Source organism: Camarhynchus parvulus, chromosome 7, assembly GCF_901933205.1.
Source record: "Camarhynchus parvulus chromosome 7, STF_HiC, whole genome shotgun sequence".
In the NCBI taxonomy this organism is placed as follows: domain Eukaryota; kingdom Metazoa; phylum Chordata; class Aves; order Passeriformes; family Thraupidae; genus Camarhynchus; species Camarhynchus parvulus.
In genome coordinates, this window is record NC_044577.1 from 11444913 (window position 1) to 11472173 (window position 27261).

The following is a 27261-nucleotide window of genomic DNA, read 5'->3' on the forward strand; positions in this document are numbered from 1 at the left end:
GAGCAGTACTGCTTTCCCAGTGCTTGCTGAAAACACCTTCTATGGCAGATAAAGCCAAATCAAAAGTCCAGTTTTGCCTTTAACGTGATATTTGCAAAGCCTCGTCCCAGTTTTTCAGGGAACTCCTCCACTGCCGCCATGGAGGCATCACAAAGACTCTTTGATGCACTGCAGTGTGCCAGGAGATTGTCTAGCTGAACCAGGGGGGAGCAAAGGTTTTCCTTGAAGTGAGTTGAAAAATTTGGCATGAGGTCATGCTGGCATCACACAGGGACAGGAAAGCTGTGAGAAGGTAGAGTGGCCACTGCTCAAAGCCATGCTCTAGCAATAACTGGACAGCAGCACAGTGCTTCTTTAGCCAGGTGGGCTGGCTGTCAGCTCACTGCTAATGAACACAGACAGGGTGGAGCAGGTTTGTAGTTACCTTCCAAGTTTGGCCTAAGTGGGTCAGCAATCCCCAGAAATTTTGCTTGGGTGTTTGCTTGGGAGACTGTTAGTGTTATCACGCCAAGCACTGAGAAGCTTCATGTGACTTTCTATTATAACCTGACAGGATCAACAGCCAGGTGGTGGCACTGAAAGTGATCAAGCTGGAGGCAGAGGAGGGAGTGCCCTTTACAGCCATTCGGGAAGGTAAGACATAGAGGAGCATCACTCCTGAAGAGCATTTGTTTTAACCTGGAAAAGCTCCATGATGTCTCCCTCAGTCCTTTCTTGCTTATTCAATGTGCCAGCTGTCCTTCTCCCAGAATTCTCAGTTTCCTTATCCTCTCATGGAGGATGTCTCCACGCTGGGCTGGACAGGCATGCAAAGGACAGAGGAGGAATCTCTGGTGTATGCACGTGTGACAGATGCACCCATGCCTGTGATAAGGAAAGTGCCAGCTGCAGGCAGAGCATGTTCTTTCTAGCAGTGTCAGGGCCCCCTTGCACCTTCTGCTTGCTGCCTCCTTCACAGCTGCTTTCTCTCTCCCCTCTAGAAACTACACAGCCTTTGCCACTGCTGCACTGGGCAGTCGTAGACTTGTTACTACAACCGTGACACTTCCCTAGCCAATACCTGGAGCATCACAGATCCCAGCCTGAAGAGAGATACTTTCAATCAAACTGATGTGTAATAACATCTGCTATTTCAGTCCAATGAGAAATTCTTATCAGTCGACTTTGTAGAGCACTGGCCAGATTTCTCAATTTCTTGGAGAAAGAAATGCTTTTGTGCAAGTACTTGATTTTGGCTGAAAGTATTTACATTTCCCTACAGACTATGTTCACAAGCCTGCTTGACTAAGGCTTCTATTTTCATCTGCTGTACAATCCCAAGAAGACCATAATCTGTTTTCTTCCATGCACAGAAATATGCAACTGTTGTGCCAGTCTGTTTTATGGTATTAGTGAAAGCTATCCATGTAGGATAGACATACATGGAGGTTTTTTTAATTTTAATGCACTTGTGAAACTAGGGTTAATCTTGTGACAGGGATGGAGAATCAGGGACCAGATGTGCCACCTTTCACAGAGCAGCACCAGCACAGAAGGACTCTCATAGCAGTCAACTCAGAATAACGAGAGAGGTCACTGAATCCACTCCAGGTTTATAACTCTAATTAAGACAAGAAAGTTTACAAAGTCCTTAGTCCAATTCTGTGTGAAAGCAGAGACACACCTAAATATGCCTATTTAAAAAATGGCTTGTGTTACATTTCCTATACACTCATTTGCTGTGGTGCTTTTGCTCTGCATTTACACTTGTAGCCCACCAGTAAAATAAGCCTTAAAAGCTTTATCTGCATTGAACTAATGATGCACCAAAGATCAGCACCCCTCTAACGTGCTCTACTGGACAGGCTGAGAGTCTTAACTTCATTCATTATGGGAGAAAACAAGGGTGATCCTATGAAGGGTCTGCTTTAAGTAGGTCTTTTGTGCACTGCTGAGCTTTGCAGCATCTGACACCTCAAATTTACAATGTAAGTCAGTAGCAAAAACAAAGCACAAGATTTATTAAGGCTGCACATTCTCTGCTACCCTGGAGGAATGTGCTCCCCTGACAAAGAGACGCTTCACCCCAGGAAGCCCCGCAGAGACAAAATGCGTTTAAAGCTCGGTTCTGGCAGTAGCACCTGACACCCCAGCAGGGGGTTGTAGAAGCAACAAAGTGAGGAGCAGTTCCCAGAAGCCTGATTGAGGCGCAGGCGCTGAATCCTCCATTTTACTGTGGACCCTCTGTGCTGCCCCTCTGGAGCAATAATTCTGGTCATATGGAATTTTTGAGCTATCACAGAGTCAGGTTATCATGTTCTGTAGCAGATGGGCTCAAGCCAGAGTATTTTTACTAGATTCATAGGCAAGTGTGAAGCATGTTTAAGGTCCATACTGCTATGCACTGGGAACGTCCTGGTGGTAGCTAAATGGACTAGTATCAGTGGCAGAGGCAGTTTAGCTGCAGCAACACCAAGCTCTGTGCAAGAACTACTTTGCAATCCAGTAGTCGTGCTGAATCAGGCATCCCTTACTGCTCAGTAGTCTCAGAAGTGACACAGGCTTGGGCCACAGCTGTGCCACACAGTGTAACTCTGGCAGTAGGGCTTTTAGAACCAGCTGAGATTGTTACGGTCGCAAAAGGCAAAATGCTAATCCGGTATAAATTTGCTGTGCCTGCATGAAACTCTTCAAATATCTTTTTCAGATTGTGTGAAAAACAAAAAAGCAGCTTTTAATTGTGACCAAAACTCTGCGTCCCACAGCTGGCCCACGCTCTGTATTGTGTGCTTCAGCTAATTCAGCTGAAACAAGATTGTATGCCTGTGCCTTATTTGAATGAAATTTGTAGCACTGCGTGCTCTGACAGCAAACTAATTTGGTTTTAATCAGCAGCAAAAAGTGGGTCTGGAACAGCTCTGAGGCTATTCTGCTATGTCAGAAGCAGAACTAAGATCTCGAGTCAGGGACATCTGCTTTTTCAGGGCTTTGGGGCTTCTCTCTGTGTAGTTTGTGTTCCCTGTTTGTGAACAGCTGGGTCACATTATTCAGTTGTGCCAGTGACCTACAGGCAAAGTAATCCCAGCTTCACCTCTTCCCCACATTCCTCCTCTGTACAGAGTTACTGCTATACTGTCTCACAGCTAAGGTAGCAAATGATTAGCTGTGCACCCTGAGAAGCTGAGTTTCTGCTGAGAAGCTCCTTTCATATGTGTTCTGGCTGGAGCCTGCTCTAACATAGCAAACCCAATGCACAGCCAAAAGGCCCAAAAGGCTGCAGCTCCTGCCTTAGCATAAGTCAGTGCTCTGTGGTCAATATAGGGCCAGGGACTCTTCCAAGTGCTGCCCCCTGCATCACCACACCCTGGATGGGACAAAGCTTGGCAAAGGCATGTCAGGACCTAAGGAGCAGGGACACAAGTTGCAATGATGCTTTCGATAGTTAGGCTGAAAGAAAAGTGTGCCTAAATTTTATAAATACATACAAGTTACTATTCACTCTAACTTCATTCTGCTGCATTCTGGCTCTGGGAGCTCCCAGGTCCTCCCTCTCAGCATTTACCTTTAAAAAATTACATCTCCTCAACTTATAAGCTGACACATGGGAACTGTGAACTGCTACTTCTGACAGAGGCAAGATCCCACCTCTGAGAGGTGGATGGGCTTCTGCCAAGCCTGGAGCACTGATGCTTGCTTCTCTGCAGAGCTGTTCCATCCTCCTTCAGGCTCAGTAGCTGCCACTTCTTACTGAGCTGCCAAGTCTGGACTATTACTCCCCAGTTTTTTATTTTCTCTGCCTTGTTTTGTGCACGATCTCTCTCCACTTCCAGCAGCAGTAAAGTTGATCTTCCTTTTGTGTTTCCCAGCTTCTCTTCTCAAGTGTTTGAAACATGCCAACATTGTACTGCTTCATGACATTATCCAGACCAAGGAGACACTAACATTTGTCTTTGAGTACATGGTGAGTTCATGTTTTTCTAGCTTCCTGTGGAGCTAGTACTGGGAAGTATTGGGAAGTGGCTGCAGAATGAATTTACTGCTCTATGAGACATCTACAAAGAAACAAGTTGTAATTCTGTAGTGCAGAATGATTGATTTTCCTTCTTGATCTCCTGCTTTCCAGCCATGCAGCCTTACTCTTTTCTTTCTGCATATGCGACAGCTGTATGCAAAAATAATTCCACGTCTTGTGTCCACTGGGGTGACAGACATTATTTACCTCCATTTCTGCCTTGCCAACACAATAAAAGTACTGTTTTTCAGCCACAGCAAGGATAGGAAATAATGATACGAGCTCACATCCCAGCTGGGGTCAGATTTGGCACTGACCCCAGTGGCTTACCATGACCAAGCTGAGTTGCTCTCGTGGGGAGACCAGGATACCAATAAAATTCTCCACTCGAATCTTGATACTTCTCCTGCTTTTGCAAATAGTCAACCAAATGATAAAGAAAATATAGAGGCTATGGCTTCTTATTGCAGCTTTATGGTTAGTTCTGGCACAAGTATGAATTCTGTTAACCAGCAGCTTCAGGTCACAAATGCTGGGTGAGATAACAGGTCAGCCAGGTCCCTGATGTGGCCCAGAACTTAAGCACATGCTTGTGTGCTGCATCAGAGCAGATGTTCACCCAGGTGAAATAGGCAGCTTTATAGGAGTTGCAAATTTTTCCTTTTACAGAAGAGGCATTGTTAGTAGAAGCATTTTACAGCTGAAGCTTTGCCTCAAGTTCTTCTCTTTTATTTAGCACACAGATCTAGCACAGTACATGGGCCAGCATCCTGGAGGACTCCATTCATGCAATGTTATGGTGAGTTCCTTAGAAGACTTGTGTCCCTTAAGGCATGAGGAAGAGTTATTTTCCACTGTGTATGGTCACTGTAAATTACTTACTAATATTTGTTACATATATGACAAAAACGTGGGAGAAAATCTACCTTTGATAATATAACAAGCTCCCTCTCAGTCTCCAAGCCTTTTTTCAGTTAGCCCCTCTTCCTATTTTCTGAGCCTACAAGCAGGCATTCAGCTTTTGAGAACAATGACATCTTGTGGCAAAGAAACCTATCTCTCACAAATTTTTGTCTTTTTATCGTTACAACACATTATTCATCTCTCTAATTAAAAACTCTCACATCTCACTCTCTTCTCATTTGGAACTATCTTCATATTTGCAGTCATTTAAGTTCCCTTTTGTTTCTCCCATACCTTTGTGATTGACTGGATCTGGACTCAGTCAAATGTACCCTTACTTTATAGATTGATGTTATAATAGTCTCCTGCTCTCCTCTGTATGCATCTTCACATTTAATTAACTTTCAGGACTGCTGCTGTGTACTGGCTTAAGGTTTCAGTGCAGATGTCCTCAGTGAATGCCTGGGCCCTTTTCCCGAGCAGCTTCAGTTAATTTATCTTACAGCTGTCAACAATAACTTTGTATCTTATCAAACTGCCTATTCATCTGGCTTTGTCAGATCTCTCTGAAGTTCCTCACTGTCACTTGTTATCACAACTAATCTAAATACTTCTGTCATCTTCAAATGTTGCCACATTGTTCACATCTTTTTCCAGATAGTTGTTAAGCAACACCAATTCTGATGAAGTTTTTTGGGGCCTCAGATTTTAAACATCCTTAAAGCTCAGCTACATCTGAGATGCAGTGTAGTAGTTTTGGCACAGATCTCAAAGGTTCTGCTACCAGACATGCTCGTAAAGCACGTGGAGCACATGGCTGTAATATGTACTCCCTGGCATTTCTGTGAATAAACACTAGCCAGCTGCTCTGCTTTCCTGTCCGGAATACTCACTGTCAGCAGGAACTGAGCTGCAAATTATTTACTGCTCCTCCAGGAGGGTCATCTAGCTTGCTTCATTTTTGCTGGCAAATGCAGTTTGTTTTTTCTGAGTGATTCCTATGGAATATAAGTATGCAGTATGTTACAGGGACAATTGTCTGATACAAAAATGACCTATGGGTGTCACTGTTTTTCCTCCTCTTAGGTTAAACCTCCGGTGAAAAATATCTTTTCTCTGGTGAAGTCTTATTACTTTTGCTGTGTTTTGTTTCTATCCACTGTCCAGCTTCATACCTTGTTTCAGCCCAACTTATTTTACCCCAGGCTTATTTAGGCTTCCATGATGGTGAGAGTTAGATATTTATTTATTGGCTTCCTTTCTTCCTTGGTTTCCTTCTTCTTTGCTTGCTTCATTCATCATATCTGATTTGCTGTATTTTTAAAATCAGGTCCTCATGTTATCTCCCAGCTTGAAGCCAACAGTTCCCCTTGCCAGGTCAGTCAGTTCCCCGCTCCACTGCTGGCATGTGCAGTGGCCATGGAACCCAGTCAGCTGGTGCCATCTGGCTCAAGGGGGCAAACCTTCAGCTCCTCAGGCTTTCATTTTGTTTGGCTGTGTGTCTTTGTCTCTTTGTCTTGAGCACTGCAACCAGCACAGCTGCTGTTCTGAAAGCTGGGGTCTGTGTTTTGGCAAGCTGACCTCGCTCCTGCAATCAACAGTCCATTTCTAAAGAAAAGTTAAATTTCCAAAATGAGCATTTATGGACCGCAGTTAAACTGCCCTGCTGGCCAAATATTCCACCCTGAAAACCTCAGAAAGCTGTAGGGCAGTCATAACCCACCACAGTTTTCTGCTCCTCAGCCAGCTCCACTCATTTTTGGGATTTTTACTAGTTTCTTACTTGCTTTGTCTCTGCTTTGTTCCAGGGTTCTCCTAAAGTTCAGAGTTAATGTATCAATGCAAAGTCACACAAAATCATTTCAGTTTTTTGTTGGCTTTTTCCAGCTCTTCATGTTCCAGCTTTTGCGTGGCCTGGCTTACATCCACCAACAACACATTCTTCACCGAGATCTGAAACCCCAGAACTTGCTCATCAGTTGCCTCGGTGAGCTCAAATTAGCCGACTTTGGTGAGTCACAGTTTGGATACAGCTGTGTATCTGCTCAGACCAAAGCTGGAACATGCATATAGATCTGTATCCACAGCCAATTAAGGCAGAGAAGCATAACCTTTTCTTGAACTTCAGGAAACTATTTCTGTGGTCAGTCCAGCTTTTCTTGCATTTATACTGATAGGTGCAGGGATTAAACTCATTTAAGTCAGAGCAATTACTGCCATGTAAAACTCGTTCAAGAGAACAAAGAATCAGCCCCTCTCTGTTCAGAAAATAATGTAATGTGTGGAGTCCACAGCAATATGTGACCCAAAAAGCTTTCTTGGCATTGGTTTGGGATAGCTGCTTCAGTCTCAAATGATAAAGCCCTGCAAAACACAGCCTATTACTTGATTTGATCTGCCCCAGATGTATATTCAAGAAACACTTTCTTTGTCAATTGCTTGTAAGCTGCATTGAGATTACTTGTGTTTAAAGAGAAAATGATGTCCTGTTTCCAATTATTATCATCTATGCACTGTGCAGGTAGAAGGACTGTCCTAACATAGCATTTTTTGTTGGTTTGTTGGGGATTTTTTTGCAGGCCTTGCTCGTGCCCAGTCCATCCCCAGACAGACATACTCCTCTGAAGTTGTGACACTCTGGTACCGTCCTCCTGATGTGCTGCTTGGAGCTACAGCTTATTCTTCTGATATAGATATCTGGTACTGACCAATATCAAAGCTCTGGGATTCCCTGTGAAAAAATATTTTTATCTGAATTAAATTAAATCAGCCAAAGTTACACTAGTTACAGTTGTAAGTAGAGGAATTAACACCTCTGAGCAGTAAATTTGTGAGCAGTGTGGAGTTTTGTAGAAGTTTCATAGAGGGTTCATAGAAGTTTTTGGGAATTATGTCACTACATCTCAGTTATGGATTGATACAAACCTCATCTGATAATATTTATGAGAGATATGCATCTTATCTGGTAACATGTATGGAGCATTTTTGTGTCTTGCAACAGAACACTTTTGCTCAATGCAAGTGTACCTATGTAGTCAGCTGAGCCAGTAGGAACTCTCTGCAGAAATGGCTTTGTGTGAAAACAATGGATCCACAACTGCACCATCAATTACTTGGGCCTTGGTAACAGAATGTGGCATTAAAGGGTTTCTCAATGAGTCTGGAGATAGAAAGGTGTCCGAGATTTTAATTATTTCTGTGATATTTTGTCCTTCTTCTCAAAGACCATGCCTCAGATGCAGTCTGTACTTCACTCAGGTGAAGGGCTGTGTCTGTTAAAGCCTTTTTTCCTTATGAGCTCTACCCAAAAATCTTGATGTGTTTGGGAATCAAAAGGAAACAAGCTGCACATTCATAGATGGGAGAGGAGTCTCTGAGAGTTGGCAGAAAACAGCAGAGGATGAAGGCTTTGCAGGGTCTCAGTGGTCTTTTGGGCTGGCTTGGATAGTAGCTGGGCTAACTGTAAGGTTCATCAGTCTTCTGGCTTACTTCTGCACCAGCCTGAGCCCACTTCCAACAACACAGTCCTGACATGCTCATGGACAGTGTGCAGCTCATGAAGTTGCAGGAGAGCTTCCTTAGTCTGGCAATTTTACATCTGTAGATGGTATTGCTGCTTCACCCTTTCTTCAGATCAGTTAATCTTCTGCTTGTACCTGTCCCACCACGATTTACTCTTAACTACTGCAGAGTCAAAGGCTGGGAAGGGGTAGGAGTGCAGCAGGCTGAAGAACATGCAAGATGGCTGGCTAAGTTTACAAACAGCAAAGCTCCAAGTCTTCACAGGCTGTATCTCCTTCCAGAGATCTGCAGCTTATCAGACACTCCAGTGACCTAAGTCTGGAGGGTAGGTCAGGGAAACGGAAGTTTTTAGATTGTTTACTTCCCTAGGACTGCTGCTAATTTAATTATTTAAAGACTTCTCTAAGGAGGAAAACCTTGCTAAATTCTAATGGCTTCCAGCTGCTAAGCTAGTCTAAATAGTCCTGTCTACTACCCCCACTACCTGTCATTTTTCCCTCCAGACAGTCTCTCAGAAATGTCTGCTGAGTTTGAAGAACATGCCTGCTTAGCAGATTAGAGGGTTTGTATCAGGCATAAGCCTGTTGTTTTTTTTCCCTAAAAGCTGACCCCTGTCCAAAGGCAGCTGTGCACAGAAAGCATGTCATTTCTGCCTGTGCAAAACCAACATCCCCACTGCATAACTGTGCTCTGGTGTAATGAATAGCAATGTAGGAGTGGTGTACAAAGATCCCAGCCCTAGCAGCACAGTGCTCTCCGTCCCACTGAACTACATCCACACTATGGGCACCTTTGTTATAACGCCTCCTTATAATAACAACATTCCAAGTGTTTGCCCTAAAGAAAGATGTCACGCTGAGAGAATAGAGAGTACTTCAGTGAGCTCTATTCAGTAACTTCCTCTAACAAGAGTCATTTATTATCTTGATGTACACTGCATTTAAGTTCAATTTTTGTCTATTAGGAAATAATGTGAATTCACACAGATGTTACTTGTCTATTGGGAAGAAAGGAAAAAAAACCCTATGTCCTTTGGATGCTGCAATTTACATGAAGGCAGGTCAGACTGCCTTTGGTAATGGCATGAGACAGTGGGTGTCAAAGCCTTGGTTTAAAGAAACCAATTATAACAAAATAAAACATTATTGCAATTCATGCATAGTGTGCTTGAGCAGCAATACTGTCAGTAGGAGGCACATGGGAAGTGAATGAGGCCTTGAATAGATGAAGAAAGAGATATAGAAGGAGACTTGGTCGCTCTTGGACTAACTAGAAAAGCTGCTTTTATCCCTCCGTATCTCTTTTCTCTTTCTTTCTCCCTCACTATCTCTTCAGGACTTTAGAAGATTCAATTAAGGGATTTCAGGGAGATTGCACTGCATATCAGAAGGACTTTTTTTTTCTCTTTTTGAAAACCACCAAGTGCTTTATAAACAGCCACATTAATGACTGCAAACATCATGAGTGCCTTAAAATGTCTTTTCAGTCAGTCTTTCCTTGTATAATCTTCCATTAAAAAAAAAGAGAGAAAAAAAAAATCACTGTGGTCTTCCCTGGTAGATTCATATAGAATAGGAGTTCACATGCAGTCATTTAACATGGACCTGCTGGGCTCCCTACAGCCTTCTCCTCAGCCTGGTTCACAGTGCCCCACTATGGCAAACTGGGAGATATTGGCTAAGGGCTCCACTGTACAGACCAGGCTTGGTGATGAACAAGAGGAAGGATATATTTCTGGTTAAATATAAAATTGCCATCTCCTAGTGCCAACAAAAACTCCCAAACATGGAGAGGGAACTGTGGGATGCCGTAGAGATATCTTAAATCTTAATCCTGATGAGAATCTTTCCATTGTGTGATGCAGCACTGCAGACTGAGGGCAAAGTGCAGTGTTCCGACCTTCCCCAGGGATTGCAGATGGATACCACTGTACTGTCTGAATCAGCTCTGCTATGCTCCATGAATATCCCTGTAACTTCTCCTACTACTTTAACTGTCACTGTTTTGATTTTTGTGCATATCTGGCACTTGCTAAAATATCATGTCTAGGCTCTTCTCAAAAGACCCCTCCCTCTGCCCTATCTCTTCCTGAGGCAGTTTTATAGAACTGAGACCTGCTGAGAAACTTATAGACTGGAAGGGGTAAGAAGACTTGAGAAATTAATATTAGAGGGGAAAGAAGGAAAAGGGGAAAAGCAAAACAACCCCAGGTCTAAGTATTTAGAAACATTTAAAAGTAAATGCTTTTGAATCATCCTCATAAGAAGGATCCTCATAATGCTGTCAGAGCTGCAACTGTAACTCAGAAGGAAAGCTGAGGCCTCCACTGCAAGGCTAATATGACTACCATTAGTTTCCAAAGTTCCTGCTCTTGCCAGTCTAATGCCCCTTTCTAGCTAGGATATCAGAATGCAAACTGTAGTAGAACATCATCACTTGTTCCAAAAACACAGACAGTTGTTTCTCTTTCCCCTCCAAATCAAGAGTGCCCAAATTGCTTTGACCATGCACAGTTGAACTTGTGCAATGCAATCAGCCGATTACAGCAGCCCCTGGGGTTGCAAAATAGGGTGAGCTATTTGGGCACATCCATCAGCTGTGAAAACCGTCTTGGTATGACACTGGGCTCAGTAGAATCTATCTGTGGGCTCCAAAGTAATGTCTAATCATGTGGTAGTGCTGTGAAACACCAGGACAACTCTATGTTGCAAAAGCTGTGGATTTAAGTTTCGTGATGCCTGGACTCTGTAAGAGGATATTAGACAAGCAAAGAAGCTCATCTCACAAGACTTGCCAAGGTTAGAGTACAGGAAGCTAAGGGAAAGTGCAGCAGAGATGTTTATGAAAACAGTGTTAGATATGGATCTGCAAACAGGCTTGGCACCACCTGGTGTGCAAGGATGACCAAAATAAATACCACAGATGAGCTCCGTGCCAGGGTTTCAACTGACCACAGCCAGGTGGGAAAAGCAACTACAGTATTGCAAAAACAAGGTGCAAAGGGTAACACAGGAGTTACAGATGACCAGAACAGATTACCAGTTATTGCTAAGCACGTGAAAATAATACTTTCAGTGCTTGTAAGACAAAGCTGGGTTTTCAAGAGTTGAGTCTAAAGGACTTAAATATGATATAACCAAAGAAGAATGAGACTGAAACCTGAAGAGTTGCAATGGGGCTTAGTGAAAAGACAGAAAACCTAGGAAAAAAATCTAAGGAAATTATTAAAAAGTAAATGAGTGGAGTTTACACCATATAGTAAGAGATGGGAATAGTTGCAAATAGGCAAGTCTACCTTGATCACAACTATTTCATCATTAATGCCATGAGGACTAGTCCACCTTAGTAAAACAAAGCAATTTGGCAGGTCTTGGGGTTTTTTAAGCTGTCTGGTTTGTTTTGGAGCAAGTGTAGAGCAGGGAATGACATAAAAATAAGAATATTTTAACTTGCTGTTATGACCAGGTTTTTTATGCTATGAAATCTTGCCTTCAGCTTTCCAATGAAGAGCTAATTGCTTCTGAAGGAAAATGGCTATAGTAGTTAGTGCCTCTGAGTTCTCTCTGCATCTAATATATCCTTCAAGCCCATGAAGTGTGTAGTACCTCCCTGTTTATCTTTCCTACTCTAAGTACTCCAATTTTGTACCCTTTTCTCATGGAAAGTCCATCCACAGGCTTCTGCCATGATCCTTTTTTCACATAGTTTGTAACAGGATTAATGGACAGAGACCTGAAACCATTTTTTTGGTACTGGAAAAAAAAGATAGTGCTTAGTGGGCTTCTTTTCCAAGGATATCACCTGTCTTGTCTTGATGGTGAAAAGTGAATTTTTTTTTTTTAGTGGCTGGTGCTGATGAGAAAAAGGAGATGGGAACAGACATGTATGGAACCTTGACCCCTTTGGGTTTTGAAATCCTGGTGGCATGTGAATGTAACTTATCTTTGGTCTGCTCCCGTCCTGTTTTACTTGTGCACTTGTATCAAGATTTCTGCATTTACAAATCAGAATTCCTAAATTTCCATTCCAACAATTATCTCTGCCTCTCTCCCCACCCATCCTAACAATCATATTATATATATATAATTTATGTGAATTAGTTAATACCTTGGGTTTCTTACAGGAGTGCAGGCTGTATATTTGTGGAAATGATCCAGGGTCAGCCAATATTTGCAGCAACTTCTGGTACTCATGAACAGCTGGAGAAGATCTGGGCGGTGAGTAAAATACACTCTGAAATGGAAGAGAAAAAGAATCCATTGCTCCAGCCTAGTTAATTTTGAAGTCCTAAGCATAGCTCCTGTGAGTAGCAGAAATAATTTGGTCTAATCTGCCAAATTCATAGCAGACTTTGTAACCCATTTTATATTTGGCTACTTTCTTACAGACACAGGAGTAAATCAAATGACTTCCTTTTGATGTTTGTCATCTCATCAAAAATTTAAAGCCAATTAAAGTGACATCAAATTGAAAAAGGCATAAAAGGTGTGCGGGTACTGCAAATTCTGTTACTTCTTTTTAAATCCTTTACTTACTGTAGGATACAGTACATTCTCACACACCACGTTCTCACAAAGGAGCTCTAATACTGCTCCAGAATTACCTTGAAAATGGCAAGACCCTGAGGTTTGTCAGAGATCCTTCTTCATTTTAACTTGGCACATTTTGTATCCTCCAGTTTATGGTGCGGCTCTAGAGACTGATTTGGCATAATGGAAAGTGTGAAATGACTTTATAAAGATAGTAGTGAGTGAGAGCAACATATTTGGGACCTTCCTAAGTTGTTTTTTCTGCTGGGGAAGCAGCAGCACAGAGCCACATTCTGAGGGCAGGTGGCAGAAGTGAGGCAGTCAGCAGCACTGACAGGTTCTGTGAGCTCCTGGCCACTCGGGCTGACCCTGTTACTGACTCAACAGCAAGGTCATCCTAAGCATTCATTTTAGGTCTGCTCAGCCTGGAGAAGAGGAGTCTGAGGGGAGACCTCACTGCAGTCACAACTTCCTGTGAGGGGAAGAGGAGGGACTCTGAAGTGAACAGTGACAGCACCAGAGGGAATGGCCTGAAGTCATGTCAGGGGAGGTTTAGGTTGGATATTACAAAAAGGTTCTTCACCCAGAGGGTGGCTGGGCACTGGAACAGGCTCCCCAGGGAAGTGGTCACAGCCAAGACTGCCATAGCTCAAGAAGCTTTTGGACAACACTGCCAAGCACACAATGGAATTCTTGAGGTGTCCTGTGCAGGGCCAGGAATTGGACTCAATGATCCTTTTGGGTCCCTTCCAACTCAGCAGATTCAGTGATTCTATGTCTGCCTTTCACATTTCCTCCCAAGAATTTACTCTTATGCATAGAGTGTTTCTGAAACATGGGTTTCAAAGGAGAAAGTACAGAAAAAATAAAACTCATGAAAATAATGAGAAATTACTTCATAGCCATTAGACTGCCTAAGTCAGATTTTTCCAGCTTAACCACTTCATGCAGAAACACTCTTGCTTGGTAGGGTTTTCCTCTCTGGTTGTAAGTAGAAATGTGATAAAAAGTCAGGTAAGTGCATCCAGTTCTTAGACTTGAGTTCAGTCCATTTAAATAAATGCGTAATTTCTCTTTCATAGAGAGTGGGGGGGAAAAGAATTATTGGTGGGGGGGAAAAAGCCATACTTGGCCAATTAACAAGGTTCAAAGGCAGGGCAGGGTCCAGCTTTTCAGAGTGTGAATGAAGGCTATCCTTACACTTATGTGTCTGAAATCTCTGGATACATTACCTGTGGGTTTGCATTAGAGGGTTATAGCATTATCGTAATTTCTCTGGTATTATAACTAATACCGTGATTAACAGGATTTGTGCCACAGAAGGCAAAAAAACCCTTATTTAAAAATCATGAGGAAGTTTAAAGAGCTATGAAATAATTAGTGCTTTTCACAGGAGGTTTTAGGATATTATACAGCCTGGAATGAGGCTCTGTGTTAGACCAAGATTTCAAAGCTCCTTAGAGGCTTTCAATGTCTAGCATGAGATATTTTGCTGAGTGTGAGGTTCAGAAATGGGGATTCCTACTGTTTTCTCATAGTCAGTTCCTTTCATGTACTACTAGTGGAGGCACCCTGCGCTGGTAGAGAGACCATCTGCATTTGTGGGCATGAGTCTCTATGGCCCAGTATGCTCATCTCCATGTGGGACTGTTGGTTCACACACCATATAGATACATGGTTGGAAAATCCCCATTCTGTGAAATGTGTTTGTCCTGTTGAATCATCAGGACTGACTGGCTGTCATTTTACCAAACATTTTTCTAGAGGCAAGTGCCACCTAAAGCAGTCTCCATCTCCCATCTCTATCCCTGGCTGCTCATTGTTCCTGTGTCACCTCTCATTTGTGCGGCTACATGAACTGGGGACCCTGCAACTTTGTTTTCTCCCTGGCTTACTCGAAATGAGATCAGCTGCTTTGCCCTTCTCATCCTCTGGCTGCACAAACAGTAGCCCTAATGAGCACTGGTACTCATGAAGGCACAGGAGCAGGGCCAAACATGAAGGGAAGGCTGGCAGTGTTGGTTATGGAAGTGTGGCATGAGTGAATGAGAACTCCAGCATCTCCATTTGCTCATGGAGAGCAAGCAAACCTGATCAACTCAAGATCCATGATTCAAATTTTAAGAGGCCGGGCACGGGATTTGCATGCAAAAGCTCCATCTTATTGATTAACATCATGCTGAGAAGGACTTCATGTGGGCTGGATTAGGCTACAGAATGCCACCAGTGTGCTTCTGCTGCTGAGCCAAACCTTGTGCCAAATGAATGACTACAAGGCTCCTCAACACAAAACATACAATAAGACTTCCCAACAAAATGAAACAAAATCAACTAAGTTGATTCCTTCAGCTAAGTCATCACAGGAGAAGCAAGCAGTTAGAGGGCAGAGAGAAAGAACAATGATTTACACCATCTTAAAGCACTTGCTGAAATACAAGCACTATAAAAATGTTTCTGGCTGAAACTGTTTCTTCCCCATTGGTCTGAACTGACCTGCACCAAGACCTTTCACTATAGAGTGTAGAGAAGTTGTTTTGTTTTTTCTGATGACATGGACAAGAGAGTTAACATCTAGATTTAGGGTGGATACACAACAGGTAAAACAATTGTCAGAGTATAATTAATTTCAAATAAATATTTGTAACACATTATCTGATTTGGCAAGGATCTCACTAAAGGTCCAGGGTGGGGAAAAAAGAGAAGAGAATGAGAGAAGAGAAGAGAAGAGAAGAGAAGAGAAGAGAAGAGAAGAGAAGAGAAGAGAAGAGAAGAGAAGAGAAGAGAAGAGAAGAGAAGAGAAGAGAAGAGAAGAGAAGAGAAGAGAAGAGAAGAGAAGAGAAGAGAAGAGAAGAAGAGAAGAGAAGAGAAGAGATCACTTGCCCCATTTGTTTTTCTATTGGAAAACAAAAAGAGATGCAAGTTTACAGGTTGGAAAAGTATCTTTTGTAATGAAAAGGCTCAGAAAATGCAAATATATATTCATATGGCATTCAGTGATTGGTGCTCTGAACACTTTCACTCCCCAATGCAGTAAAATGTAACATTTGCTGTAATCCTTATGTAGAAAAGTATAAGTACACACAAATAATTATTTGTTTCAATTCTTCACCAGAAGCAGCAGACTGCTGAGCTGACCCTGGCAAGTATGATTTTACTATGCACTGAGCTTACCCAGTTTCCTCTGATGCCTGTAGAACTGATGTTTGACAGCTCACAAGAAACCTTGAAGAATGAGGGCCCACTGAGCAGGGCTTCCTGGAAAGCTAACAGGATAGCAAAAAGAGAGCAAATTCTGGATTCAAGTTCAAATTCCAACTCTCTCTTTCCTGTGCATGCAGAGTTTGCTTTGGGCAGACTTGTCCTAGTCACATGATACACACACCAGTCAAAAGGCATCCTCACCCAGGGCTGTCAAATTACCCTTGGTGCAAGCCAACTTCCAACGTCCCCAGCTGGCTGAACACTGCAAGACACCTTCTCTTTGGGGAGCTTTCAAGCTTCCAAGGCTGATTTTACAGGTGAGCAGAGACAAGAATCCTCCCCCTTAGTCTTTGCTGCGGCAGACTGAGTCCATAAACAGTTTGGAACCGTGGACCATAGCTAATGTGTGCCAGTGATGAGATGCACACCCTGCTTGTGGCTGTCTTCTCCAGGCAGCTGCAATTGTCACAGCTGTTTGCTAGCTGTGAGTTAGAAAAACAATCAACTACCTGATGCTTTATAACTGCCACAAGCTGGCTTTATAGTTCTTCCTTCTTCATGTATTTTTTCACCGATGCCTGTTTTCTTGCAATCTTAATACAAATTTTTGGGAGGCCAAGTTCCCCATGTCATATATCTCAGCTCACATTTTAAGAGACAGGAATTGTCTATCATATGCAAAGGGTAACTAATGTAAGACAAATCTAGTGTTGGAGAAGAGAAAGTGAATAAAAACCTGAAACTTTTCATGTTAAAAATTCACTGCCTTTTAAGGAAACCTGATAATTCTGGGTGTTGTCTGGATGAAAGCTTTGAATGATTGCAGTTAGCAGTAGTCATTTATACTAGCATTGCTCATGCTGTGAACTCTTCTTAAATATCTGGCTTTACTGCTTTAGCACACATCATCCATATCAATAGGCACAGGGCACTTTGCATGCATTAAGTAATAATAATAACAACACTAAACATCTGCAACTGCAGAAATCCAGATACATGCAACCTCACACATTTCAGCAACTAAAATGAAGTTGGAGGAGGCTTTACTGGCCCAGACTTTGCTCAGTGAGCAGCTGCTGCTGAAGCCCACAATCCTCAATAAAGGCCAAAGACACTGCTGAAGCTCTGTGTCCTTCAGAGTGAGGCTCTGCACTGCTTTCTAGCTCCAGCTATTAGACCTGTCTGCCAGATTTACTTTTTTACTTCAGAAGGCAAGGGTTTCTCTCAGAGCTCAGAGCCTGTGCTGCTGCTGAATGTAGCAGCTGCTGCCAGTGCAAGCAGGCACAGTGAGTCCCCAGTGCAGCTCTGGTGTGGGAGGACACCTTCAGCACTGAAAAGGGCTCAACTGTGTGACCCCTGGGCTGGCAAACACAGGCAGCAGTGGCACCTGGCAGTGAAGCTCCATATGCCTTCACGATGTTCCCAGCAGCAACAGCATTCAATCTCAGCAGGAGCCTTTCAGCTACATAATCAAGTGCTAAAATGTCAGTGTCCTTTATGCACAGTGGTAGATCCAGCACCAGCCAGGGCAGTGTGATTCTGGTTTACAGGAAAGGCCAGTCACTCTCCACTGAGAGTAATTCCTCCAACTCCACACCAAGGCCAAAATGGGCAGAAAGAGGTCATTGTTCTTCTCTCTCCTTTTGCAGGTATTGGGGGTCCCAACTGAAGACACCTGGCCAGGACTTTCCAAGCTCCCCAACTATAAGCCAGGTAGGATTTAACTCAGAGAAGGCCAGCTTTTTCTCAGAGCCACTAGCCACTCTGTTTTTGGGTCAGTAATTCTAATTACGAAAAGTCCTGTGCTTCAGTGTTACTACTTAATGCCAGTGGTGTAGGACCTACAGCAGGACTGGGATTGGCTTAGTTTACAAACAGAGGTATGTGTGTGGCAAAGTTGCCTCACTGAGTGCTGGTGCATGTAAGTCTAATGGAAGATTTCATTGCTCAAAGTCTCACAGTGTATTTAGTCTCCACTCCTCAGTGAAGTGGAGCAAAGGACCAATGTCTCCTGGTTTAGACTGGAAAAGCTGACAGGCACCTGGAGATACAGTTTATCTGAACTTTCCTTATTTTTATGGAGATTGGTTTGGGGACCTTTAAACCTCAGCTTTAAAAGTCACTGTCCCTGATTTTGATGTCGGCAAGGTGAGAAATCTGTGTGATTTACAAAGCTGGATTCTTTTATTTCCACATGAGCTGGTAGAGAAGTCTGTGTCCTGAACTTCAAAGGGCCAGTTGTCTCTTATTTTGATGTGGGCAGGTTGAGAAGTATGCTTTGAAAAGCTAGCTCAGTCACTCTCCCTCTCCCTCTCTCTCTCTCTCCCTTTCTCTCTTTCTCTTTTTGTTTAATGTTTTCTCCTGGGAAAATATATTCAAGTGTCAGTGAGGGGAAAATGATGAGCACTGATTCTCAGCCTCTCAGCAGGATCATTCTGTAAGAGAAATATTAAAGTGAAATATTAAAAACCCTAGAATGTGAAATTCAGCCATCCACAATCTAGCCATTCTCTCTCACTTATACCATAGGAGAGTGGTGGGGGGAGCCTATCTATCTGGACAGGGAAAAAAGGAACAGGGGGGAGAGGAGGAGGGAGAAGACGTGCTTTGAGCAAGAGGTTTACAGGTTTAGTAGAGCATAGTAACATCTTTTCAAAGAAGTGGGTGTTGCTCTGTGACCCAGTCCAAGATGCCCCTCCTTTGATTCTGGTGCATGAACACTAAACAGCCCCCATTTTCACATGGTAGCCGAGATAGGCTGAACAATAACCCGGTCTCGCAGTCGAAAGGACTGGAATCTTTCACACAATTAGCTGAGACACATTAATCAAACCAGCGTGAAATGGGAATGTGTCGCTGTCCACAGCAGTTTAATTTGGATAGCAAGCAAGCACAGAGCAGACAGCTGGAGGAAGCAATTTCTTCTCTAAGTTGTAGAAGGCCTGGCTGGATAGTCTACAAGTTGAGATGAGTATTCTGGGAGATAGAGAAATGCTCATATGTGGGAGGAACTAATCACTAAGAAGTTTTTTTATGCCAGTCATCTGCTGATACAAAGCCTCAAACATACAAACTCTGAGTGATGATGGTTAGGTGCTATGTAGAGGCACAACCTAGAAATGCAAGCATTAAGGCTATGTTAGCAAAGAAACTTGCACAGACAACAAAGAATGTGAGTGCCTAGAACTGCTCTGAGTAGTGATTCCCTCAGCTCTGTTTTGTCTGGGCAGCAGTGCTGTCCTCTGCTGCTCTGGAGGGTGCCAGTGGCAGGGCTGGGAAGGAGAGGACAGACACCTGGACAGCAGGGTGATAACCCTAGTGAAGTTGAGACATCATAAGCAGTTTTCAAGCCTGACTTGCTTTCAGACTTGATAGAAAGTTTCCCTAGAGGACTCCAGAGGGGCAGAACTGACCTGTGCTGTGCTGTGCTGTGATACTGGGATGCTGGTGCCTTTGTGGCTGGACCAGGCAGAAATGCAGGACTCAGAGGACACTTCTGTTGGAGCGTCCCATGGAGCTGGCAAACAGATGGAAGATGCTATGTCAGTGTTTGGGGCAATAGCTGTGTTAGCTGGAAAGGCAATATCCCTTTCCCCTCTTGAGAGCCTAAGGGGCTGCGAGCTGTTCCAGCCACATACGGGAGCCAGGCACTTGGCTCACCTGGATTACACAAGCCCGTCTGGACAGAAGGCTAGTCCAAAGTTGGACTATTTGCCCTACTCATGAACTAAATCAATTCACTTTTTGTTGAGACTGCTGGTAAAAAGACCATTAGTCTCTTTGTTTAAAGCTAAATGCCATTTATATGCTTCTGGGCACTTCCCTGCTCTTCCCTGAAGCACAAATGCTGTTCCCCCCCAGGACATGCTCAGCCCAAATACAATCTGTGGAGTCAGCCTGAGAAAACCTTCTCTCCTGAGGTTTTTCCCAGACCATTTGTGCAAATCTGGGTGCCTGGGTTGGTTCAGATAAGCAAACAAACTTTGGAGCTCTTCCCCAAATCTGATGGTTTGAATTCTTTTAGCTAGTGCTATTGATGTTCACACTGAGCACAGGCAGCAAACAAACAAACAGGTTCCTGCCCGCGGCAAGGAATGAACACGGGCAAAACAAAGCACTGAGGTGTGATCCTATTCTCATTGAAGTTGATGGCAAAACTCCCACTGGATTCAGCAGTGTAGGCTCAGCCCCAGACAGAGACTGTTACTGGAAGGGTTCCTGGGCCAGGTGGGTTAGTAGGAATCTTTGAAATGAAAGCTGGAAACCTTTAGATGTTTTCCTGTCACTGCTGTGGGCTTGAGCACATCCTGCTGCAGTCTGGAAAGGATACAGCATGGGCTGTGGGGTCTGTGAGTCAGGCACACACAGGGCAGCTGGAGGAAAAGCAGCTCCTCTACATCCTCTAGGGGCAGCTGGCAAGAGATGAAATGTGCAAAGGTGTTTTTGACTATCCTGTGCCCTGGTGTCTTGCACAACGTTCAAGAACAGCCTCATGCCCATTCCCTACAGTTTGTCTCCACCTGACTCCAGGTGAATGGGAAGGATGGGTGAGTAACCTGTTTGTGGCCAGCCCTACAGCTTGTGATGTCACCTTCTCTCTGCAGGAGAGATGCTTGGGGTAGGGAATTAGGTGCAGTCATAGGGCCTGCAAGCAGGTTGGAGAGCCATTCCCTGGAGAACATGAAGGACTGGGAGAGCTCCTGCCCTGCATCTCAGCACAGTTGCTGGCTGTCTCCCTGGCTCCCCGGGCTTACCAGCCCTACCCATAGTGACAAGGCTTTGCCCTGTGTTTGTTCATTTGTTCTGTTCCCTCATTTTGCTTCCCCTGAAAGAGGCAGTTGCAGCTCTGTTAACACTATTTTTGAAAGCTCTCATGCTGAGTGAGCTCAAATCCTTGCATTAATCTACTGCTGTGTTCATTTCACTGCGCTGAAAAGCAGTGAGTTTAAATCCCCTCTAAACACCATTGGTGACACCAGAAGGCCAGTGTTTTGATCCAGCCCCATTAATGGTTACACGTTTGAATCTAGACAGCAGGGGTCAAGGGCAGGAAAGGATTAGGAATCACAGCCCATGACATTAAGCTAGTGCTTTTGCCAAACTGGGAATGCTGGAGCGCCCAATGTACCAAGTTAGTTTTTATTTCCTTTTTCTGAAATTTGGATTCCAAAGAGTGCAGTGCATATCTATCTATAACATGATGAACTGAGAGTGAGCTTTACTCCTTGATTTATTGCACAGGCTGAATGATGAACTTGCCTGTGCCAGGTAATATCACCTCACAGAGGAGATGCAGGTTTTACACAAGGCCTTTTCAGATGCAGCAAAGACTTTCAAATAAAGCCTAGTTTTTCACGTATCTGCCGGCTTTGGTATGCTGAGTGAGATTTAGAAGCTTTGCAGAGTCAACTTGTGCTCCCAGGTATGTTTTCAGTATCTGTTGCGTTTCCAAAATATCACCAGCAGATGGAGGCAACAAGCAGCACGCCCTGAAATGCAAACTTCCCATGACATTTGTGAAAATGCAGATGAAGTCTGCATTCCGAGTGCTTTGGGGTTTTTTTGTAATCTCACTTTTTATGTTGATGTTTCATTTAACACATGGGATGGTTGAAAACTGAATTCTAAAACGATAAAATTTTTATTGTCATAATAAACTGCATGTGGCTTTGATCTCAAAGGGAAGAGCAGCACTGTAACTAATGTGCAATGTATGCTAGCCAGGGTGGAGGGAAACTTCCCATCTGTGTGGCAATGGGCACAGCCTGCAGTTTCCAGCCTGCCACACAGACAGAGCTCTGCTCCTGTCCTGAAGCCACAGAGATTTCACTAATGAGAGAAATTTTCTCTGTGAGCCTGCAACCCCACTGCCTTCATCCAGCAGTACTTGGCATCCTTTTTCTCTCTCTTCATCAATTAGGAAAGTTTAACTTTTGTCCTCTGGCTTGCTTGCCTCATTATCAGTTCATTAGCCACTTCCACCTGGGTTTTCAAATAGGAAGGTATTTCCTCATTAGCACACTCTACCTTGCATAGGGATAGAAAATAACAAACCTACCGTGCTACCTTTCAGATCTACTTGTACTGTTAAAAAAGCCAATCAGCCCTACACAATCCCATCATTTTATGTCTACATCATCATTGTGAGATGATTAAATCAGTAGTTCATCCACTTTTTTGAATGATCTAAATATTCTTTATCTCTTACCTTTATGGAGTAGCTGTTTACAGTGTTTTACAATTTTAGATTGCTCTTAATCTTACAGTAGGGAAAATATTTACTGCTCTGTTTTTACCCTGCTCAACACAATGGGCCCCCCAGCAATCTCTAAGGATTTGTCTATATGGGGTCAGTCAGGAGATTAATCTGAACTGATTTAAAGTGCATTAGTTAACTGCATTAAATCCTTGAGCAGAGACACACTGTTTTCTTACCCATATCTTCCATTTATAATCAAAGCTCTGTATACTCAAAGTGGCAAATTTGGCAGTCCTCACTCAAGCTGAATTCTTCACTGAGAGATGTGTTTGGACAGGGACAGTAGTTGGCTCACTGGCTCTTACACTACCCCTTGCAGATAATTATTAATGTACAGGTTACATAAAAGATAAATTTAAGTCAAGAGGCTTGCTCAAGACAGCAAACTTTATAATTCAGGAATTCCTCCCAGTTCCCAGAAAGCAAGCTTATATTTCTATTTCTAATATAAAGAAAATCCTATTTCCTTTTTGGAATGTTAATCCTGAAAATACACTCTGCAAAAACAAAGTGACATTTCACTAAGATATCATTAAAACATTTTGCCCTGCTGTTACCAACTCAAAATGCTTTTTTAAAATTCTGCCTTAAACTCATTAAAGAATATTAATGCTAAAATATTTCAGTACACTACTTAAATAATCTTGGCATTTTTACTAATATTTAATGAAATTGATGTATTGGCATAAAATGTTTTCGTCTCACAAATCAAATTTTTGTGACAGAAAGTTACCACATCTGAAAGTTTCTGGCCAGCTCTGTGAAGAGGCAAAAATTTCTACCTCATACAGAAAAATTTTTTGCCTTTCCAAACCATTTTTAAAATTGTTTTTCTTCTATTCTATCTGGAAATTTTACATCAGTAATTTATTTCTATAATTTTGTTATAGTCAAGGGGCAAAAAAAAAAAAAGAAAGGTGATCAGTGAAAATGTTACTAGTGATCCAAGAGGAGTGTTCTGCCAGTCTTGGTGACTTATTTAGGAAGGGAGTATTCAAGATGCTAATATATAACTTGTATATATTGGTGATATTCCAGTGCTCTGACATGTAAACAGCCATGAATCTCATCCTAAGTTATATTCCCATTTACTACTCTAGAAATTACCTTAGTATTTGGGTGTAGGAGAACAATTCAATTCTGAACTGTTACTTACCCTGTGAGAGGTTTAACAACCTGCTTGCCTGGTTTAATGGTGCAAGACTGCTGCTGGAAAGGTCAAGGGCTGGAAGTTCAGTCATTTGCACTTTTTCAAGTTGTCTGTGCATCAAGTCAGACGCAGGGTCTGGCACTCTGGAAATGGCCGTGCAGGCAAAAGCAGAGGGGACTCCCACCTGGACTGCAGCAGGCAGCTCCTGGCCCTGAATGAAGCGCCTGCTGCTTTCAGGCAGGCAGGGAGGGCAGATGCTCTGGAAGGGTGCAGCATTAACCCCAGCTGAGCTCTGAGTCTGCTGGCAGCAGACCAGTGGTGCTTGCCTCCTGGTGGTCTTCCTGCTGTGGGGAATGCTTGTCCAGGCTGAGCTGGAAGAGAGGTGGACACCACCCTTCCTGCTCTCCTCCCCATGACTAGAGTGCCACTGTTCATTCTCCGCTGTCAGAAACTGTGCTCAGCAAAATGTAGGTGGGTAGAAATTGCAGCCTTTCTGATTGCAAAAAAATCTTACTGTTCATCAACTCCACAGGGAAATTTTCCAGGCTTAAGCCATTCATTCGTATCTAAGCCTGAGAAAATTAATGCTTTACAATAAAGCATTTGAGGAATGTATTCCTCTATATTCACCACAATGTTTAGAAATATGTCCTTGAAAAATATCAAGAACACAGACTCCACAAAACTGCAAACTCTGCTAAGTTCCAGTCTGATAGAGATCACAATAATCAGTGAGTACAAAGCCTCCATGAACATGGTTAACTGGACAAACAACAAACTCACTGAGAGCTGTGGGCAAGAAGAGAGTGGGATCAAAGTGCTTTGTCTCCATCCCCAGTGTTACTGCTGCATCCATGTAGAAAAGCCCCATGTACCCATGGAGGCAATATGTGAAGCTCAGCAGCCCCTTGGAAAGTCAAGACAATTGACTGGGGATTCAGGCCTGCAAACTTCTTTTTGCTTCCTTTGTGTGAAGGCTTTAGGGACTGATACTGCTTTTATTGATGTCAAAGCTAAGACTCACACTGTAACAGGGGGAGGTCCAAGGCCTGTACTCACAGATATATGAAAGGGTTACAGAACTGGAACAGCCTTATTAAGATCAATGCAGGTACTCACGTCCTATAGGAATAATGTATATTTATAAATAATAAGATGATAGATTCTATAGGGCCCTTTGAAATTCTGAGCATATTTTTTTAGGGACTCAGAGAATGGGTTTTGGCTTGATTTTCATTTAATCTTGCGAATGCATATTACACTTTCTAGAACGGGTTGCTTCCAGAAGACCTCAGAGACTCCGAGTCATCTGTGACAGGTAAGCTACCTATAACAGCCATGTCAAAATTGCCTCTGGGTTTATTTGTTTCTTTGTGCAATCATTTAACTTGAAATGAGCTCTTTTGGCAAGCTCAGGAAGAGCAGGGTGGCTCTGTAGTAACAAGCAGATCTAACATCAGTTAAGCAACTCATTTTGAGAGATCGCAGCAAAGGTAGACACATAGTGGGTTTATTATTCTCAGAGGAGTAGTGATTATTCTGAGATAAGCAGTGATTCAGTGACTTGGTGTGCAGCTTTCTGTGCAGCACAGTTCGATTGAGAAGGTCATACTTTCCCAGGCCCTTTTGCCCAGACTGAGGGCAGACTTCACACTGTCCCAGTTATCATTTTTGAAAACACACTGTAGGAATGTTGCTCAACAGCAGTAAGGAAGACATGCTAGGACAGCATTTTCATGAGACAATGAAATAATCTTGTGATTAGCTAGGAGGGGAAAAATCACATTCTTAGTGGCCAAAGCTATGAGACAAAGGACATGGTTACACACACAGCTTGACCAGACACACCAGCACTGGTGAATCATTCCCTAGTGTGCTAAGGGAAGGGAGTGTTTTTTCAGGCGCATACAGACACACACAGACACACAGAGAATGTATATATGTATCAGTGAAAGAAATTTATAATCAAAGTGCCCTAACCTAGCTGAGGAGTCATTCAAATCAAATCCCCCTAAACTGATTTTGAGGCACACAGCAGGTTTTATAGATATGTAGGAAAAGACAAGACAGGATTTGTCCTCAAGATTGTGTACATGAAGATGCCAGTAATCAAATATCCTTTGAGGACATAACCGAATTTTTCATTGCTGTTTATTATCTGTTCAGCTGATTGCTTGGGATCCAGCACTGCTAGGAGGGAAGTGTGCTGCTCTTCAGAGCAGGATTTCCCAGATGCTGTTCTAAATGGCTGAACAGACATGCTAACGTTTTCAGCAAGGCACAGGTTACTGAAATGCCAGCCATTGTCACGCACAGCTTGAGAAACACAGAAAGCTCAATATGTCCCAAACCCTTATAATGCAGGTCCTGGAACAGAACAAATCCTCTCTCAGCCTGAACAAAGAAATAAGTATATTCATTGTGACTGTGCTATACTGCACTTCTGCTTTTTGGCCATAATCCTTTGACAGACCCCATTTCAGGTCAAACCAAGGGGCTGGCCTAGCGCCTCCATGGCAGAGCTCTGGGCTGAATATGGGCCAGCTCCAGCTCTGCCTTAGAGTCCTGGTGCTGCCATGGCCAAAGAACTGCCTTGGAATGCTCAGCTTGGGAGAAGGAAAGAGCTGCTTCATACAGACCACTCAGCCATGACTCTCCATGGACAATTAAGAAATCAAAAGGGAGCTCTCCACAGAGCTTGCCCACCACCAGGAAGCCTGAGCCATGGTGGGAGGCACAGAACTGTGTTGCTGCCCAGAGTGGGAGCCTGCAGCAGCAGAGACCACGGGGCAGAAGGTCTCCAGCAAGACCCTGCCATGGCAAGGGCAGCCTGTCATGCAGCTCTAGCAAGAGGCCTCAGACAGGATGCTTTGGCTCCCTGTCCCATCCCTGGTCCCCAAGGAAGGGGACGTGAGCTGTTTTTCTGGAGGTGAAAATTCAGCAATTATCTACCACAGTGAGGCCAGATACCTTCTACAAATTTGTTCCTCAGGGTCTCTTTCTCTCCCTCCGCCTTAGTGTTTTTTCCTCTTCTTTTATATTTTACATTTTATCTCCTCAAAACAAAAATGTCAGCACGTTGAATATCCTGTATAGTGAAGGGGAATGCAGGAGCAGGGAGATCCCAGCCCCTGATGTCACTTGGAGGGGAAGCACCGCTGGGGGCCAAGGGAGGAAGCACAACAGGCCATGCTCTGAAGCTGAAATGTGATCAGAACAAACAAACAAAGTAAAAGCTATAAAACTAAATGACTATTTTTATTTGTTTCCTTGTTGGTTTGTTTTTGCTCTTCTACTTCCTTGTCCCCAGCTGTGTGCTCCTCTAGGGAGCAGCCACTTGGCATTGGTATTTGCTGGGCATGGAGCATATGTGTATTACATTTATTTTAAGCACTCATCCTGAGAAACAGATTCTTCTTTGTGAATCCCCAACACAATTTACAACCAGCTGCACTACTGGTACTGGGGTAGGAGAAGAGGAAATGGTATTTTCTTTAGGTTTATTATGTTTGACCTCTAGTCTTCTCATTGGGCCAGTCACATTATTTTTTACATTTGGATTGTCACTGTAAACTGATACCACCAAACTCTGATATTACAGTTACAACATGTGAAATATAGTATCCTCAGCATCATTTCTCCTTTCACTTACAATCTTCTTTTTAAATCCAGAAATTCATTTTCAAAATTTGTCTGTAAACATGAG

The 27261-nt window shown here is 43.2% G+C and overlaps 1 protein-coding gene across 1 annotated transcript in view; it reads left to right on the plus strand.

Moving 5' to 3' along the window:
* CDK15 (cyclin dependent kinase 15) overlaps nucleotides 1-27261 on the plus strand; it is a 34429-nt gene that overhangs the window by 1385 nt on the left and 5783 nt on the right. Inside the window, exons 3-10 of the mRNA XM_030952504.1 lie at nucleotides 554-633; nucleotides 3846-3940; nucleotides 4728-4790; nucleotides 6782-6905; nucleotides 7474-7594; nucleotides 12540-12633; nucleotides 17796-17859; nucleotides 24825-24873. Coding sequence (XP_030808364.1) covers nucleotides 554-633; nucleotides 3846-3940; nucleotides 4728-4790; nucleotides 6782-6905; nucleotides 7474-7594; nucleotides 12540-12633; nucleotides 17796-17859; nucleotides 24825-24873 — 690 coding nt within the window. The remainder of the gene's footprint in view (nucleotides 1-553; nucleotides 634-3845; nucleotides 3941-4727; nucleotides 4791-6781; nucleotides 6906-7473; nucleotides 7595-12539; nucleotides 12634-17795; nucleotides 17860-24824; nucleotides 24874-27261) is intronic.